Source organism: Salvelinus namaycush, chromosome 21, assembly GCF_016432855.1.
Source record: "Salvelinus namaycush isolate Seneca chromosome 21, SaNama_1.0, whole genome shotgun sequence".
NCBI classification, from domain to species: domain Eukaryota; kingdom Metazoa; phylum Chordata; class Actinopteri; order Salmoniformes; family Salmonidae; genus Salvelinus; species Salvelinus namaycush.
This window is the reverse complement of record NC_052327.1, coordinates 26517096-26537415: the sequence shown is the minus strand read 5'-3', so window position 1 is coordinate 26537415 and position 20320 is coordinate 26517096. Positions and strand designations below refer to the sequence as shown.

The window sequence follows — 20320 nt, the reverse complement described above, 5'->3', positions numbered from 1 at the left end:
CTTGATTCATGATAATGACTGCTAGCTTGCTAGCTAATATTTTGAAAGCATGATGTTGACAATCAAAGCTACTGTAGATATGATTTGATGTCATTTTATCTTTGGCCAATTACCTTGAGCCTTCTTGGATGGGCACTTCTAATGTAACTATTTGGCAGCACCCAAGGGGCTTGAATTTTCTAGCTCTCCCCATCGATTTTGCACTGACATAGTGTCTCCATGAGTGAGAACACTGAGCCAATCACGGCGCAACTAGAGAACATTACCACCCTTATGCTCCTTATTTTCCGCTGGCTGCCCCACCACCACAGAAAGCACTTGAGCTAGGCTGAAACACCTGCATTTTGGAGTTGCATTACTCAAGAAAGCAAAAAAGAGATCATGTTTGTATGCAGCTTTATTAACTCAATTAATGTTTTTATTCGGTCTTGTGTGTAGAATAACTCAGCATACTCATTGATAGCCCCTACTTTACTGAATTTGCGCAAGTCATTAAAATACCAGAAATTGCGAAATACAGCATTGCGATAGACTAACTATTTTTGATTACCGATGCAAGGTTCTGACTGTCTACCTGGTGGCCGATATGCCTACCTATGCCTGGCTGTGACCTTCCCATCTCTCTCCCCCTAGCCCGGTCTTTCTTTGCTGTGAAAGACGCAAGAGTTTGTGTTCTTGAAGTAGGCTACAGAAAATAGTTCCCTCCGTTGCAAAAAAATACTGAATCTTAGGAGTCGACGCCGTGATTCGACAGGTAAGGAGTAGAGGAATCGATTTGAGTCGACTCCCCATTACTAATTATACTTCACTCCACCTGCAATCTTTTTTCGTAAGGGGACAGGGTAGTGGGCTTGATTCCCGGGACCATCCATAAAATATATGCACGTATGACTAAGTAGTTTTTAATAAAAGTGTCTTCTAAATGAGATATTGTTGTGATTATATTATCTACATAGCATACCGCTACCACGTTCAGATAGCTAACCATCATCATTCAGCAGCAACAGACGCCTCTACGCCAGGCTACGACATTAGCTATCTAGCCCTGCCTGCTGGATGGGATGCAGATTGCACTTTAGCTTCTTATTGAGGTTTAACGGCGGTTAGCATCCAATTTGTTGCATTACCAAACTCCCTTATACTTTACTTGAAATAGAAAAATGTACTAAATAAATACCCTACCATCTAACACTATACTCACAAATTTCAAAACTATATAAAATAAATAAACACCCCCTACTCCACTAATTAAATGTATTTATTCCTACCTCATGCCATCACCCTAAAGGGATTGGACATCACCACTCAACACATCCTGTAACTCTCCTGCTGTCAAGTCCTGCACACCCAAATACATCTCTGCATCTGCCACCACAACCTCAATTTCCTGAGACTTCCGATCCATTCCTGCAGTACCATTAATAACCATTGCTATAAATGCTAAAAATCCAATCTTACTGAAACTTATTTAACTTTTTGGCCTATCCCTCTGTACTGGTATATTTCTACTACTCACACCACTCCTCCCCTTTAACCCATCTTCCTCTACTTTCTTCACTGCCTCAGCATATGACAACTTCTGCTCTACTCTAACCCTGGAAACCTCAACCTGCCTCTCGCACGGGACATTTCTGATCCCCGGCTCCATGGGCACCCCTACAATTAACACATTCCACTACTTCCCCAATTCTACACATTCCTTTGTCTCATGTCCTTTTGCACATTTCTCACACCTTGGACCCCCCCCCCCCCCCCCCCCCAACACACTGCTGCCACATGCCCATAATCTTGACACCTGTAACATCTTAACGTATTCGGCACATACGCCCGTATTCTATATCCTAAATTCACTTTATCAGGCAAAGACTCAGCTTCAGAACTCAAAAGAACAGACAATGACTCTTCTGTTCCCCCACTCTAGCCACCCTGTCTGCGTTGCATCAAACGCCGAGCATCACATACACCGGGAATCTTTGCTTTCAACTGGTCAACGTTTATATCTACTGCTACCCCAGTTATCACGCCTTTCATTGGTGCCTTTTCTTACTTACCCCCATTCGTTTTACTTTAAGCGCATTCTTCCTCTGCCCAACAGAAACACAAACAATTATCACTGGACCACTTCTAGATACCCTCACCGATTCCACATGACCCAACAGTGAAACCACAAATTAATCAGCCAAAAGGCAAGAATCCAATTTCTCCATAAACTTCACTCCTACTGTCACAGACTCTTCTTCATCCTGATCCTCTGTGCATACCTCGATCACTTTACCGCACCTACCACCTCCGATACTTCACCGTCATTCACTTCCATTTCTCCTCCTGTCTTCAGCTCCCTCTGCTTACACTTTCTACCATTCTTCTTTGACAAACCATCTCCATTTTTTTCACAATTTTTATCCGATTCAAGCTCACGCTCCTCTTCCCTCACTCTTAGACCTCTTCTCCCTCTCTTTTCCCCCATTCCTCCTCCGTTTGTCTCGGCATTGGTTTCCACATGCGAATAATTAACACGAAGCATTACCCCATTAGAGGAGCCAGCTTCCCGTCGTCCCAAGACTCTCACCACCATAAGCGTGGTAAGAAGTGCTGTATGTATATTGTTTTATAATCTTATTTAACTGAATAACACGACCCAGCTCAACTTTCTTCGGCCTCGAGTCCAACGCTTCTTCGGATCACTTTGCCATGACAGTCAATCCCTCTCCCCAGTGCCGACCAGGTGGGCTCAATCGGTCATGCAGATTGCACCACATTACATTTATTTAACTAGGTAAGTCAGTTAAGAACACATTCTTATTTACAATGACAGCCTAGGAACAGTGGTTTAACTGCCTTGTTCAGGGGCAGAACGACAGACTTTTACCATGTCAGCTCGGGGATTCGATCTAGCAACCTTTACGGAGATTTTTACCTTGTCAGCTCGGGGATTCGATCTAGCAACCTTTACGGTTACTGGCCCAACGCTCTAACCACTAGGCTACCTGCCGCACGGGACCACCAAATTATTTATTGGCTACATTTAAACTAGGCATCAACACTAGTCTATCAAGTAAACATATTGCACACATCAACTGGTAAATGAGATAAAAGCACAATTTCGGAGGCTTGGATTTTTAGATGCATTTATCCATCGAGCCAGTGTTGATATGGAGGATTTCTTAGGGTTACCCAATCTGAAATCATAGCAATGCTGCTCCTTGTTGTAAAGTCTTTAAAATTCTTAGCTAATTTAATTACCCACATAACAATACCTACCTATGATGAAACATGATAGATCACCATCAATCTTACATTGCAGCAAACCCCTTTTAGTCATATTTGTGGAATGTTTTACTAGGACTGTCAAACAAAAAATCTATAGGGCTCACACATGGGAGACCACAATGATGCCGACTCGATGAAAACACAGGGAAATCTGACAAAGCATGAGACACTCGGTGTGAATAAGGGTGCGTTTCTTCACTTTGGTATGAACATATGGCTGATACTTGCTTAGATTGTTGCAATAAACTATCACGAAGACTGATCATTGCTGAAAACGTATTTAAATTACTATTTAAAAAAAGGTAGTCAGGTTCGAGTTTATTTGGCACATTTGCATAAAACATGACTCATTGAACCAGTTCACCATTAGTTAATGTAGAATAATCAATATGTTGTTATCACTCATTTAAACACACAAATTAACAAGAATATTCAAAATCATAAAAACAATTGTACTCAGAAGACAGTGTTGAATTGGCTACTTAAGAAAACGGTCAACAACATTTATACATGTATAGTACATATAGAAAAGGTGAAAGGAAACACTTTAGGAAAAATTTTCACATTCTGCAAAATCGCTTGCAAATACTATTTAGTTATTCATTGACCTGGCACACATTGCACACTTTACAATTAAGTGTTTTATTTTTAAACCTTTGCTTCATTTCAACATGTTTTTTTAAATTCTCTTTTGGTCCAGAAATTGTGTTTTTGTGATGTACAGGGAATTTCGAATCTCAAATGTGCATTAAAACCAAACCTTTGTTAAAAATAAATGTAAGACAGTGGTGTTCCAAAAACCAAATCAACAAATCATCTATCTACACACAATACCCCATAATGACAAAGCAAAACTTTTTTTTAAATGTTAGCAAAACAGAAATATTACATTTACATAACTATTCAGAGCCGTTATTTTGTTGAAGCACCTTTGGCAGCAATTACAGCCTTGAGTATGACCCTACACACTCGGCACACTTGTATTTGGGGAGTTTCTCCCATTCTTATCTGCAGAGCCTCTCAAGCCCTGCCAGGTTGGATGGGGAACGTTGCTGCACAGCTATTTTCAGGTCTCTACAAAGATGTTCAATCGGGTTCAAGTCCGGGCTCTGGCTGGGCCACTCAAGGACATTCTTAGGGTCGTTGTCCTGTTGGAAGTTTAGCCTTAGCCCCAGTATGAGGTCCTGAGCACTCTGGAACAGGTTTTCATCAAGGCTCTCTCTGTCCTTTGCTCTGTTCATCTTTCCCTCAATCCTGACTAGTCTCCCAGTCCCTGCCACTGAAAAACATCTCCACAGCATGATGCTGCCACCATGCTTCACTGTAGGGATGGTGCCAGGTTTCCTCCAGACTTGACGCTTGGTTTTCAGGCCAAAGAGTTCCATCTTGGTTTCATCAGACCAGAGAATCTTGTTTCTCATGGTCTGAGAGTCCTTTAGGTGCCTTTTGGCAAACTCCAAGCAGGCTGTCATGTGCCTTTTACTGAGGAGTGGCTTCTGTCTTGCCACTCTACCATAAAGGCCTGATTTGTGGAGTGCTGCAGATATGGTTTGTCCTTCTGGAAGGTTCTCCCATCTCCACAGAGGAACTCTGGAGCTCTGTCAGAGTGACCATCAGGTTCTTGGTCACCTCCCTGACCAAGGCCTTTCTCCCCATATTGCGCCGTTTGGCCGGGAGGCCAGCTCTAGGAAGTTTTGGTGGTTCCAAACTTCTTCCATTTAAGAATGATGGAGTCCACTGTGTTCTTGGGGACCTTCAATGCTGCAGACATTTTTTGGTACCCTTCCCCAGATCTGTGCCTCGACACAATCCTGTCTCGGAGCTCTACGGACAATTCCTTCGATCTCAGGGCTTGGTTTTTGCTCTGACATGCACTGTCAATTGTGGGACCTAATGTAGACAGGTGTGTGCCTTTGCAAATCATGTCTAATCAATTGAATTTACCACAGATGGACTCTAATCAAGTTGTAGAAACATCAAAGATGATTAATGAAAACAGGATGCTCCTGAGCTCAATTTCAAGTCTCATAGCAAAGGTTCTGAAACCATATTTTCATAAGTAATCTGTTTTTTACTTTTCATACATTTGCAAACATTTCTAAAAAAAAAACTGTTTCACTGTGTCATTATGGGGTATTGTGTGTAGAGTGATGAGGGAAATGTATTTAATCCATTTTAGAAAAAGGCTGTAACATAAAAAAGTCAAGGGGTCTGAAAACTTTCCAACTGGACTGTATGCTGCATGACACACACAGAGTTGAACAAAAAAAGTGTCTACTTACAGAAACATGCACATAAATGACAACAATACAAATGTCATTAATAGGCACTTCATGTGACGAAGAGATGCTATTCAAATTGAGTTACCATTACGTCAACAGGTGACCAAGTGAACTATGTGGGGTGGGGGGACACACCACTGCACTTGACTGTGTGCAACGATTTACAAAACAAATAAACAGCAGTAGGACCGACAGTGTAGATAGAGCATAATGTAACATTATAGAAACACCAAAAGAGAGACTGAGGTCAGCTGATACGGCTGTTGAATTTCCAGTATCTTTAAAAAAAAATTTACCTCAAAATACCAGCGCTTCTCACCGCAAATTACTTAAAAGTACATATGACCACATCATACCAATTGCTTACAATGGTTGTTCTGGTTGGTGTACAAAAAGGTAAACACAAAAGTATCTAACAAGAGCAGTTTTAATGAAGACATAAAACCTACAGCCTGTCAACACAATAACTAAAAGAGGTATAATTATTTCTTTTTTTTAACACACAATTTCTTTTTGAAGCCCTTCAAAACACTTGAATGACCCCTCAAAATGAAGTGCTAGAAACTGGAAACAATCAGTTAAATGTGATCAGGTTCTTGATCCATCTCTTGAATATAATTAAAATAAGTGCATTCACAGGCTATAACAAGGTACGCTAAAAATAAAACTTTGAAGTATTGAAGATAATTATTTGAAAGAACAATGTAAAATACGTCATCACAACACTCCAAATTAGTTTTTAAGCATATTTTATGGCAATTATTCTTGACTTTTAAAAGACTTGACAATAGAGAACAAGTGCCAGATTTAATTTGGTCTCTCCCAATTGTCTGTGAGCTCTGACTGGCAAAGCATCCACAATATCACAAATGTTGTCAATCTACTAACTATACGGTTTGGTCAATGACAATTATGGAAAAAAATACAATAAAAACATGACATGCCTAAATTACTTTCCAACAAATTGGAAAGACATTTGATATAACAAACTAAATTAATACTGAGCCATCAACCAGTTCTCTCCATCAGTTAGTGATCTATTGGATCGATTCTCCATCAGTTTGTTAAATTACACATCCCTTGACGTGTATCCTTCATTACAACAGGGCCGTCCATCTCAGACTGTGTAGCAGGACCAGGAAAGTGCAGAGACAGGACAGGGCTCGATCCGAGTAAGTCCCCACAATGACAACTATGCAAAAGCACTGGCTCATCTTTCCTTATTTAGAGTTTCCAGTCAACCTCCCATAGTCTTTTAAGATCACAGTTAAAAAAGAATCCCAAAATGAATAGAAACAACTCCTACATTAACAGGTTATAAAAACTGAATCCTGGCAAGAAAAATACTTAATTTTCAAATCATGAAAGCAACTGGTCAGAATACAATAATATTGGATATACTAGACTTCTAAACCAAAATTAAATAAATAAATGTTTATTTTGGCATTCATTAAACAGGTTTCCATCCAACCTCCTATTTTTTTATTTTTTTTAAGTCAAGACGGGCCTGATGGAAACCGCACATTTTCCAGTAAACTTTCCAAATGTCGACAAAACAATATATGCTACACAAGGTGGGATCTTTTTGTGGCAGTAAAATTAATTATCAGAGAAATGTAGGTGGAAATGCTTTTATGCGCAAATAGTGATAGAATAACCATCATATCGAAGTAAACTTGGAGTCACGTGATGACATGTATGGTCCTCCCACTACAACTCGGGAAACCATGCAGTTTATTAGGCTACAGATGAAATAAATTATGATGAACTTCACAGGGTGGTGAAAGTGCAAGGTGATGAGCTTGAATCTCCTTTCCAATAAATATTGAGGGTCTTATTCTGGTGACATGATGACCATAATAATCTCATCATATAGGCTACACCTGCACTGTATCTGCGAGCTGTTGGCTAGAGCGCAAGGGTCAGTAACAGAGTGGGCACATCCGCTACATAACGCAACATTTTTTGTGACAAAACAATCTGAGTTGAAAATGCGATGGAAACCCATTTAACTTATATTTTTTAATATGGGAATTTAACCGCCAAAGTTATTTTTATGTACACTACGTCATCAAGCAAAGCCTTTCATCCGCAACAAGTTAATTTCCCGGAAACACATCTCTGGTGGGAAAATGTGCATATTGTTTTTATTCAATTTTTTTGAATATTCACAAGAAAATCTGTAGTCAATTGGATGGAAACCTTGCTTCTGACATACTTGTGTTTTAGCACAAAGTATACATTTATTTCTTCCGTATCTCAGGATATATTCACTACATGACCAATAGTATGTGGACACCCCTTCAAATTAGTGGATTCGGCCATTTCAGCCACACCCATTGCTGACAGGTGTATAAAATCAAGCACACAGACATATAATCTCCATACACAAACATTGGAGGTAGAATGGCCCGTACTGAGGCGCTAAATTAATTACAATGTGGCACTGTCATAAGATGCCACCTTTCCAACAAGTCAGTACATCAAATTTCTGCTCTGCTAGAGCTGCCCCGGTCAACTGTAAGTGCTGCTATTGTGATGTGAAAACTTCTAGGAGCAACAACGGCTCAGCTGCGAAGTGGTAAGCCACACAAGCTTATAGAACGGGACCGCATAGCGCGTAAAAATCGTCCGTTGCAACACTCACTAGAGTTCCAAACTGCCTCTGGAAGCAACGTCGGCACAATAACTGTTAGTCAGGAGCTTCATGAAATGGGTTTCCATGGCCGAGCTGCCACACAAGCCTAAGCGTTGGCTGGAGTGGTGTAAAGCTCGCCGCAATTGGACTCTGGAGCAGTGGAACCACATTCTCTGGAGTGATGAATCACGCTTCACCATCTCGCAGTCTAACGGACAAATCTGGGTTTGGTGGATGCCAGGAGAACACTAGCTGCCCCAATGCATAGTGCCAACTGTAAAGTTTGGTGGAGGAGAAATAATGGTCTGGGATGTTTTTCATGGTTCGGGCTAGGCCTCTTAATTCTAGTGAAGGGAAATCTTAACGCTACAGCATACAATGATATTCTAGACGATTCGGTGCTTCCAACTTTATGGCAACAGTTTGGGGAAGGCCCTTTCCTGTTTCAGCATGACAATGCCCCCGTGCACAAAGCGAGGTCCATACAGAAATGGTTTGTCGAGATCGGTGTGGAAGTATTTGACTGGCCTGCACAAAGTCCTGACCTCAACCTCATCGAACACCTTTCAGATTAATTGAAACGCCGACAGTACCCGACCTCACTAATGCACTTGTGGCTGAATGGATCAAGTGGAAAGCCTACCCAGAAGAGCGGTTATAGCAGAAAAGGGGGACCAACTCCATATTAATGCCCATGATTTTGGAATGAGATGTTCGACGAGCAGGTGTCCACATTCTTTTGGTCATGTAGTGTATCTCCACCAAAGCACTGTTCTTGTAACATGAATTCACAGCAAATAATCAAGAACGAGTGCAGGAACAGCATTTTAACACCCCTTCCTAAAACTTAATTCCTAGAATTTTGTTCAACAGATCCGTTTAGATGGGCAGCTTCAAGTGACCATTTCTACGGAAACAATATAATCATGACAACAATAAATAAATGTGAGACACACAAGGACAGGAAAGAAACATTAGGGAATAGGAATCTAGGAAAAAAGGGTGAAATATGAGGATGTTTTTCTTGTTGCCTCAGTGGCACTATGGCCTAGGAGCTGAATTGCTGTTCCAGGCAGCTGCTGGTAAGTCCCTGCTTGTGGTCTCAATGAGACACACAACATTATGAGTTTCAACATTGCAACCCACATAACTATTACTCAGCCATTGTATTGTTGTTGGTAGCGGCGGTTGAGCTCACGCAGCTCTTTCTCCCGAGCACGACGAGCCTTGTTGGACTTAGTGGAGCGGCTGGAGCGTGTGGACTGGGCAGACTTGGTACTGTGACAGCGTGATGAGGCCCTCTTCAGGAGGTTCTGGGAGATAGAGCGCTGCAGGTTCTTCATGGAGGATGACGCGGCCATGCTGACGATCCAGGGGTGCTTCAGAGCCTGGCCTGCTGTTAACCTCTCACTGGGGTCAACAGTCAGCACACGGTCGATGAAGTCCTTTGCCAGGTTGGACACACTGGGCCATGGCTGAGCAGGAAGAAAGAAAGAGGTTTAAATGTTGAGAAACTGCACATTTCTATGCACTAGGGGGGGTGGTCGAATCAAAGTAATTAATTAGCAGAGAGAGTCAATTTCTCTAGCACACTGGTTGTTACCAGTTCAATTTTGGGGCATGGCTATAATGAACAATACACACAAGAGGGCAGCAGAGTGTAAAGCAGCTACAGTTTAATATTGCTGTACTGTAAGGCTCTGTAAACCTACAGGCTACATGTTAATAGCACAGTAGTAACTTCACAATGTGAACTTAAAGGCCAATTCTTTTTTTGTAGTGTAACATACGGCAACGAGATATTGAGTACAATTTCTAAACCCTAGGATCCAAGGAAAAAGACATGGCCAAGCATGTCTTTCGCTCGTTCAAAGTGCTGTCCAATGATAAAGGACAGGGGGTGATTTGCCCTCAGACTACAGCATAAACATTAGGCCTTTATAAAGGAAGAATAGCTACACCCATGTATGTTACCCCCACTGAGAAGCTGAGCCTGTCTGGTTCAGAGTATAAGAAAGGCCCCAACGCACGCACACATTGAGCATACTGTGGTTGCTTCCAGGATCTCCCGCCTTAAGCTACGTCACAAAGTCACGTAGGGGGGTCGTGTTGAACATTCAGAGATGACATGAGTATTACGCCCAGTCGAGAAACACAGACACATGTTTTTTATTAAAATGAAACCTAACACATAAGTAACTGTCTGCAATGCATCCAGAATGAATTTAACATTTTTTTTAAAAAAAACTAAAAGAAATGTAACTTTCGTTTTGATTCTCTGCTGGGATTCAGGTGTTCAACTCTTTTGGCATTATTGGGTAGCTTTCTAACTGTGAGGAATCTTTCTTTACTACAGTGGAGTGACTAAGTGCACTCAAGTGCCCTACTGTACACTTGTTTCTACCTCAGTCAGATGTTACTAGGGCTGTTGCAGTGACCATATTACTGCTACACAAGTCACGACCGCAGTAAAATTCCAAGTGACCGTTGAGTCACGGTAATCTCACTTTATGCACTCTTAGACATGTGTTGGTAGTACTCAACTCACTAACAATCATCAGGACGCTAATGGCCTGGTACTCGGGACTCTATTGTCCCTCTAACCATTATGACGTCAATGCAAATTCAATCAAATCACATCAAACACTTATCATCAAAACAGTATGTGGTTTTAAAACTTACCTGTGACTGATCAATTTGAGGAAAGTTAAACAATCGGTTGAAACAGTAGAAAACATGATCTTTGTGGATGTTTCAAAGCCCAACAACACTTTCTAAGGTGAGGATTAATTCAAAAACACCCATATGCATATTACAGCCTGTGCAGATTAGAGCTTATGCATAGGTCTATATATGAGCCCAAGCACCCCCCAAAAAAATGAATTTAAAATAATGATTGTGCCTACACAATACATAGCCTAGCGCATATTATACATTGCAGAAAAACCACCAAAAAAACCCAAAGATGTCTTTGGTACATAATTACAATTAGTGTCCAATTGGTGAATTTGTATTTGATTTTGAATAGGGATTGTTTTTACATTTTCATAATTAATAGGCTGACATTACCTGTAGCTACAGAATCTCTCACCACGGTGATTTTCCATCTCCTCCCCTCTCTCCTTCATTCCTTTCTCGAGCACGCAGTGAGAGGGGGCTGTCGACAGTTAATTAAATGTTTCGTTGTGAAAACATGTTACTATTGATGTGCCCGAACAGGCTTCACTTGGTTTCCCAAATGAAGCATCGGGTAGCTGCAGGAACAGGATTGTAGCGCTCATGCTATAGAGAGTTTGGGAAGAATGTCACCTTTCACGTAGTGAGAGGCTGCATGCTCCTCAAATAGTGGTTAATGTGTGGAGTGAAATAATCGGAGTAGCCTACCCCGGCATCAGTGAAAAACGAACCTGCAGGTAAGTGGCCTCCATTCGCTATTCGAGTGCATACAGACATCTTTTTTCCCATGCCCATTTGATAATGGACCATTATAAATCGAAACTAATTTGACATATTAGTAAAGACAGATTAAATTGAGAATAGTCTGATGGGTGAAAATATGAGCGATCACTTGATGAGATTAGCATGTGCAGCCTGAAGCAAGGAACAGAGTAAGTTTTTTTTACTTTCTCAAATCAATAGCCTATAGTCGCATCATGCAGCCCATATATTTTGATTTATAAGACATTGTAAGTTTTGTACCATTCACAACTAAAGTTGCCAAACAGATTTAGAGTTAACATATAGGACCTGTTTCAAATGATCACTTTTACACTCAACATAGTCACTTCATAAGTGCACTCGTTCCGGAATTGGGAAAAATATCCCTTCTATTTTATTTAGCTATAGTAAGAAGTATATAATGGTGTGGGATTTAGAGCATATATTGTTTGCAAAATGAAGTAGCCTACAGCATGGCGCATAGCCAGATAACATACATTAGGGCAAATGTTCATCTGAAATACATTTTTGTCATATCATGTTTCTTTAGACCGGACTAAAATAAATGGACTTATTGTGATGGTGTATATTCAATTGATATATTCTACTTTTTTAAATGTAGATGTTCCAAAGGCTCGCATCAGCAGCTTGTATGCGTGGGGGCCTGGAGATGCTAAACGTGTTTGTTAATTACCAGAAGACCGGCAGTCTTTTGCATGACAATAACCAGCTAAGAAAATGTCATGACCGCCACAGCCCTAGATGTTACACCTCCTGAACTGTAAACTGCTGCATTTCCAATCACCCAGCAGGCACACAATATACATATTTTTAGACCCACAGATAAATCTCATATGAGCTTAATATACATGACACATATAGCTCACAGATATTACATCCCCAAACCGACATGATGCTGGAGTCATTTCTGATAATTACCATAATGTCCAATACTCCAAAACAAACTACTCAAATATTTGTTTTAAAATCTACAGTGCCTTCAGAAAGTATTCATACTCCTTGACTTATTCCACATTTTGTTGCGTTACAGCCTGAATTCAAATATATTTTATTCTTGCCCATCAACAAACAATACTCATAATGGCAAATTGAAAACATGTTTTTAGAAATGTTTGTAAATCTACTGAAAATTAAATAGAGATCTAATTTAATATACAGTACCAGTCAAAAGTTGACACGCCTACTCATTATCAGGGTTTTTCTTTATTTTTACTATTTTCTACATTGTAGAATAATGAAGACATCAAAACTATGAAATAAAACATTTGGAATCATTTAGTAACCAAAAAAGTGTTAAACAAATGAAAATATATTTTATATTTGAGATTCTTCAAAGTAGCCACCCTTTGCCTTGATGACAGCTTTGCACACTCTTGGCATTCTCTCAAACAGCTTCATAAGGTAGTCACCTGGAATGCATTTCAAGGTGTACAACTCCGGTGTACATTTGGCCTTGTGTTTTAGGTTATTGTCCTGCTGAAAGGTGAATTTGTCTCCCAGTGTCTGTTGGAAAGCAGACTAAACCAGGTTTTCCTCTAGGATTTTGCCTGTGCTTAGCTCTATTCTGTTTCTTCTTATCCTAAAAAAACTCCCCAGTCCTTGCAGATGACAAGCATACCCATAACATGATGCAGCCACCACCATGCTTGAAAATATGAAGAGTGGTACTCAGTGATGTGTTGTGTTTGCCCCAAACATAACGCTTTATACTCTGGACAAAGTTAATTTCTTTGCCACATTTTTTTCAGTTTTACTTTAGTGCCTTACTGCAAACAGGATGAATGTTTTGGAATATGTTTTATTTTGTACAGGCTTCCTTCTTTTCACTCAGTCAATTAAGTATGTATTTGGGAGTAACTACAATGTTGTTGATCCATCCTCAATTTTCTCCTATCACAGCCATTAAACTCAGCAAACAGTTTTATAGTCACCATTGGCCTAATGATGAAATCCCTGAGCGCTTTCCTTTCTCTTAGGCATCTGAGTTAGGAAGGACCCCTGTATCTTTGGGGTGAATGGGTGTAATGATACACCGTCCGAAGTGTAATTATTAACTTCATCGTGCTCAAAAGGATATTCAATGTCTGCTTTTTTTTTTTACCCATCTACCAATAGGTGACCTTTCTGAGGAATTGGAAAACCTTAGTATTTTGAATGAATTTGTAAACATTTCTAAAAACATAATTCCACTTTGACATTATGGGGTATTGTGTGTAGGCCAGTGACACAAAATCTCAATTTAATCCATTTTAAATTCAGTCTGTAACACAAAAAAAATATGGAAAAAGTCAAGGGGTGAGAATACCTTCTAATGGCCATGTATGTACCAGTACATCGACTGGTATTGGTACCCTCTTCATCACTCACTAATATGTGGTGTGTGTCAGTGTATGTACTGTCCAAGTAAAATTGTCCAAGTAAAATATCCCCATGAGTATATCATATAACGTTATCAACACGTCAAAGGAGGACTGCTCGATAGGGGATTGTAGAATTATTGAGAAGTAGAGAGGACAACAAATTAGTAAGAAACAGAAAAGAAATGGACGAAGGGGGTGTAACGTCATAGATGCTTACCTCCCCAGAAAAGCTGTACTTCCCCTTGAGGATCTGACGGTAGAGGCGCATGCGGTTGTCATCCTCAAAGGGCATGGTTCCACTCAGCAGAATGTAGGAGATGACCCCTAGAGCCCACATATCCACAGCATTGGTGTATGGCTTTCGTACCAGGATCTCTGGGGCAATGTACTCTGGTGTCCCACAAGTGGTCTTCATCAAGCACTCATCACCCTTCTTACGAGTGCTGGCCAGCCCAAAGTCAGTGACCATAATCTTAGAGTCCGCACCGGGGTGATAGTAGAGCAGGTTCTCAGGCTTGAGGTCACGGTGGGTGATGCCAAGTGTATGTAGATACTTGACCCCGTCCAGTACCATCTGTAGGACACGTGTAGCATCACGCTCTGTGAAAGAACCACGGGCGATGATACGGTCAAAAAGCTCTCCCCCTGTAGCCAGCTCCATCACCATGTATACTCTCTCAGCTGTCTCAAACACCTCCATCAGCTGGATAATGTTGGTGTGGCGTACACGCCGCAGGACACACAGCTCTGACTCACATACCTCACGTCCCTCTCTGTAGCGCGTCTCTATCATCTTGATGGCATAGGGCTGCCGCGTGCTCTTATGCTCCACTCGCACCACCCGGCTGAAGCTACCTCGGCCTATCAGCGCCTTAATGTCATATTTGGCTGTGACCCGTGGGTCAAACTTAGCTCTGTACTTGGCTACCTTGTTTCTGCGTGGGTCAGAGGCCTCTGGTTGGCCTGTATTTGTGGGTGCCTGGGCGGCTGAGAATGCTGCCTGGGGCGGGGGAGAGCCTGTTTTCTCCCCTCTCATTTTACTCCCACTGCCGTCGCCTCGGATGAAATGTTTGTAGATGTCGGTCTGGAGGGGATCCACCTTTTTGACCAAGTCTAGCTGGACATCTCCAGGTGGCTCAGGGAGGACCTTGCTCGTCCTGCACCCCATCACATCACAATCCTGTCCCACTGGGACCAGCAGGACATCCTCATCGCCCACGCAACATCCAAGCACTGAAAAGCATCAAGCCACAGGAGGCAGCCAATGTTCTTGAGGAAATGCTGCAGTGGCCCACTGAACCAATCACTGTGGCAGACCACTCAGAAAACAGACTTCACCACACTGTAGTAGACTGATGAAATGGGGCAATTCTGAAAGAAAGAATACAGAGTAAACAATTATACATTTGAAATAAATCTTTGTCCAATACCAAGTTCAACAGCAAAAAAATGTGCATCCTGAAAAATTAGAGCCATTGACTGATTTGACTAAACATTGCCCAGTAGCATTTAGGCCTATTTGCTGTGGCAATGTATCACGTTCTACCTAAACTGACAACCGTTGACTAAAACAAAATAAAATCAAGAATTATGTTCGTAGAATCAACACTGGGCTGTCTGGTAAAAGTTCTAGAATCGGGCCTACCAAGATTGCCTATAAAAATAATCGGCATGTGTTGACATACCGCTAAATAACGGTTCACCCATCCCACCAACTACCATCCCCCCCCCCAGATCCATATCCATTTACGCTTTAGGCCTGGATACATCGTATACTGACCTTGTAAACGAGGAAAATAGCGGTATTGGCAACAGCCGCCATGTATCAAATATATAATGTATGCACAATTGAGAAAATTATACAATGTTGTCATAAGCTGCACAATGTATCATTTGGTGGATGTAACCAGCAAAATGACTTTGTCGGCCATGATGATTGTAACAAACCTAAATGCCGATAGTAGCCTAGCATTCCTCTATATCATGAACTAAAAGTATAGGCCTAAAAGTTGTTTGAATGTTTATAGTTGGGATTTGAAACAATTTGCCAGATAAAGATAGTGAAGTTCCAAGCCATTATAAGTACATTTATCTTGATCGAGTAGATTTAAGATTTAAAAAATACATTTATACCTTGTATGAGTAGATTTAATCGTATTATATACCCTGAAGCATCAAAACAACATAAAATCTCACTTTATAGCAAAGTGAGCTATTTAGCAAGTTAGCTAGCAACATACGACAGCGGGAGTTACAAGGCAGAAGTTCACAACTTGCCAAAGCCAACCTCCTCCTCACCCCACTCTCAGCTGTTGTCTCAGTTTTTTTGGTTCGGATTTTTCAAAGTTGAATCCAGATGATAAAACGGCACACTGCTCCCTTATGGCTCTGATAACGTTTCAAGTAAATTGCAACTAGTTGATGGCTTCATTTTGCGCGTAAAGCAACAACACCGTGGCAAAAAAAGCAGATAGAAGCGCTCGGTCGTTCGCTTCATAAAACGGTGTTCTTGAGTGGGACCACCTTTTTTCCTGCAAACTTCTTTGTTGGAACGACCTCCTCGTCGGCTTGTTTCTACCCCAGAAAATCCTCACGAGTACGTCGTGAGGTCACTTCCTGGATACAAAGAAAAGTACCGTACCAATGCATATATTTTGTTCATCTAAAATATTACAAGAAAACTGTCAAAAGTGTGGAAAATACATGACACGTTGAAATCGCTCTTGAATTACAGTGTAGGGCAGACCTACCTGAAGTTATTGTCCTGCTAACAAACTCTGTCATAATATTTTTTCATTATTAGGCTAATCAATTAAGTGTTGATGTGGGTAATTCTATGTATTTCAGAATTTTGTTTTCTCTTGATGCTGCAAGGTCTATATCAAATGTAGGCTACTTGAAATGTGATCTGGTGTAAAGACCTAAAGCCTAAACCTCAGAATGTTGCTCAATAAAACCAGCATAGGTTAGCTACATTTTGATTTGGCATATAAATCGCAATTGTAAACTAATAAACGTTACTCTGCTTTTTAATTTTACCATACAGATCCACAGGATGGCGCTATATGCATGTGATATAGATTAGTCCAGTGGTTGCCAAACTGTGGGGCGCTCGGGGTGGGAGGGGGCGCATTTTTTTGTTTTTATTTATTTAACCTTTATTTAACCAGGTAGGCTAGTTGAGAACAAGTTCTCATTTGCAACTGCGACCTGGCCAATATAAAGCATAGCAATTCGACACATACAACAACACAGAGTTACACATGGAATAAACAAAACATACAGTCAATAATACAGTAAAAAAACAAGTCTATAAAGAGATGTAAAAAGATATATACAAGGGACACGACAGGACAAAGTTTTAAGGAACTCAGTCCGGCTTGAAACATACTTTTGAAAAGTTGTGTAAAATGTGTAGAAGTCCAGGAAATAAGCTTTAAACCTGCAAAACAAGAAGGGTGTGAACAGTTTGTGTTACGAAGAGCGCTTGTGCCCATAGAAATAGACATGGGCACGCTCAGGGGTGCACAAGATGTTCCCCAATGCTGGAAGGGGGCCCGAGTTAAAATGTTTGGGAACTCCTGGATTAGACCACTATCTCTCACCGTTTTCCTTATGATTTTGGCAACTACCCCTTTATCTGTTGTATTCCTATTACATTTTGGGGCGGAAATTCACATTTTTCATATTTTACGCTTCTTGCTGAGCTTGTGCTCAGCTGGCTACATGGGTGACTTTTGAATTAGAATGTTCAGATAAACAATTCCACCAAACAGGGCAAGGCAATGAAAAGCCTATGGTTTTTATAGGGTCAATGAATGTTATGAATTGTGTTGGATTAGTTGTAAACGATTGCCACTGACATGCCTCCCGCCCTGCAGCGAGGACCTCAATACGACAGCTGCACATATACACAGGCAATGAGCAGAGCAACAGGCCCAACCCCCGCTAATACACCCACCCAAGTCCCATCCTGCGACCTAAGAGGTCTGTATCAGATGCTCAACATGCTCTGCACACACCTACTGTAATGGTCTGAGCCTAAACCACACGAAAACAACACTATGGAACACAAATCTTTTCCTATCTCACCCTGGAATATACAAGGTCTGAGGTCATCTGCCTTTGGCCTAAAGAACAGGAACTTAGACTTCATCAAATAAATTGGAAATACAGACATTGTCAACCCACAAAAAATATGGTATAGAGGAGACGGATCCACTGATTGCCCTCTAGATTACAGAGTGCTGGTAGTCCCATCCACCAAACTACCAGGTGTGAAACAGGGAAGAGACTCAGGGGGTATGCTAATTTGATATAGAGCAGACCTAACCCACTCTATTAAATTATTCAAAAAAGGAACATTTTACATCTGTTTAGAAATTAATAAGGACATTATCTCTATAGAGAGAAAAATGTCCTCAAGTGTGCTACCTACAGTGCATTCGGAAATTATTCAGACCCCTTGACTTTTTCCACAATTTGTTACGTTACAGCCTTATTATAAAAGTGATTAAATACACATTTTCCCTCATCAATCTACACACGATATCCCATAATGACAAAGCGAAAACAGTTTTTTTTTGCAAATCTATAAAAAATAAAAAACAGAAATACCTTATTTACATAAGTATTCAGGCCCTTTGCTGTGAGACTTGAAATTGAGCTCAGGTGCATCCTGTTCTCATGGATCCTCCTTGATATGTTTCTACAACTTGATTGGAGTCCACCTGTGGTAAATTCAATTGATTGGACATCATTTGGAAAGGCACACACCTGTCTATATACGGTCCCACAGTTGACAGTGCATGTCAGAGCAAAAACCAAGCCATGAGCTCGAAGGAATTGTCCGTAGAGCTCAGAGACAGGATTGTGTTGAGGCACAGATCTGGGTAAGGGTACCAAAATTGTCTGCAGCATTGAAGGTCCAAGAACATACTGGTCTCCATCATTCTTAAATGGAAGAAGTTTGGAACCACCAAGACCCTTCTAGAGCTGGACGCACGGCCAAACTGAGCAATCTGGGGAGATGGGCCTTGTTCATGGAGGTGACCAAGAACCCGATGGTCACTCTGACAGAGTTCTTCTGTGGAGATGGGAAAACCTTCCAGAAGGACAACCATCTCTGCAGCACTTCACCAATCAGGCCTTTATGCCAGACGGAATCCACTCGTCAGTAAAAGGCACATGAAGGCCCGCTTGGAGTTTGCCAAAAGGCACCTAAAGACTCTCAGATCATGAGAAACAAGATTCTCTGGTTAGATGAAACCAAGATTTAACTTTTTGGCCTGAATGCCAAGCGGACTGGAGGACACCTGGCACCATCCCTATGGTGAAGCATGGTGGTGGCAGCATCATGCTGTGGGGATTTTTTTCAGCGGCAGGTACTAGGAGACAAGTCAGGGTCGAGGGAAAGATGAACGGAGCAAAGTTTCATCCCTGATGAAAACCTGCTCAGGCCCTTCAGAACAAGTCTCTGAATGTCCTTGAGTGGCCCAGCCAGAGCCCGGACTTGAACCTGATCGAACATCTCTGGAACGACCTGAAAATAGCTGTGCAGTGACGCTCCCCATCCAACCTGACAAAGCTTGAGAGGATCTGCAGAGAATAATGGGAGAAACTCCCCAAATACAGGAGCACCAAGCTTGTAGCGTCAACCTAAGGAGACTCGAGGCTGTAATTGCTGCCAAAGGTGCTTCAACAAAGTACTGAGTGAAGGGTCTGTATTCTTATGGAAACGTAATACTTATTTGTAATAATTTTGCAACAATTTCTAAAAACTTGTTTTTGCTTTGTCATTATTGGGTATTGTGTGTAGTTTGGTGAGGGGAAGAAAAACTATCTAAAATGTATAAAAAATAAAGGCTGTAATTTAACAAAATGTGAAAAAGTCAAGGGGTCTGAATACTTTCCGAATGCATTGTATATCCCCCCCCAATATAATCCCGTACTTTAACGATGACCGCTTCTCCATCCTAGAGGGAGGGATCAACCATTTCCAGGCCCAGGGACATGTACTTGTCTGAGGTGACATAAATGCCAGAACTGGACAAGAACCTGACACTCTCAGCACACAGGGGGACAAACTCCTGGAGGTGACAGCATTCCATCCCAAATATGCCGCCCTAGACACAACTATGACAAAACAACCAACAAAAATGGGTCTCAACTCCTGCAGCACTGTACACAGTCAATGGTAGGCTTCAAGGGGACTCTTACGGTAGGTACACCTACAGCTCATCCCTTGGCAGTAGTACCATCGATTACTTTAGTCTCTCTGAGCGTTCAGTCAGCCCACTGACACCCCTATC

General features: G+C 41.3%; 1 protein-coding gene across 1 annotated transcript; it reads right to left on the bottom strand.

The window, feature by feature from the left end:
• Nucleotides 1-8658: 8658 nt before the first annotated feature.
• Nucleotides 8659-16556, bottom strand: LOC120066677 (serine/threonine-protein kinase H1 homolog). Its single transcript, XM_039018111.1, has 3 exons — nucleotides 16308-16556; nucleotides 14227-15380; nucleotides 8659-9665 (listed from the first exon to the last, which is right to left on the bottom strand). Exons 2-3 carry the CDS (start codon nucleotides 15175-15177, stop codon nucleotides 9348-9350), a joined length of 1269 nt encoding a protein of 422 aa, XP_038874039.1. The 5' UTR covers nucleotides 15178-15380; nucleotides 16308-16556; the 3' UTR covers nucleotides 8659-9347.
• Nucleotides 16557-20320: the final 3764 nt, after the last annotated feature.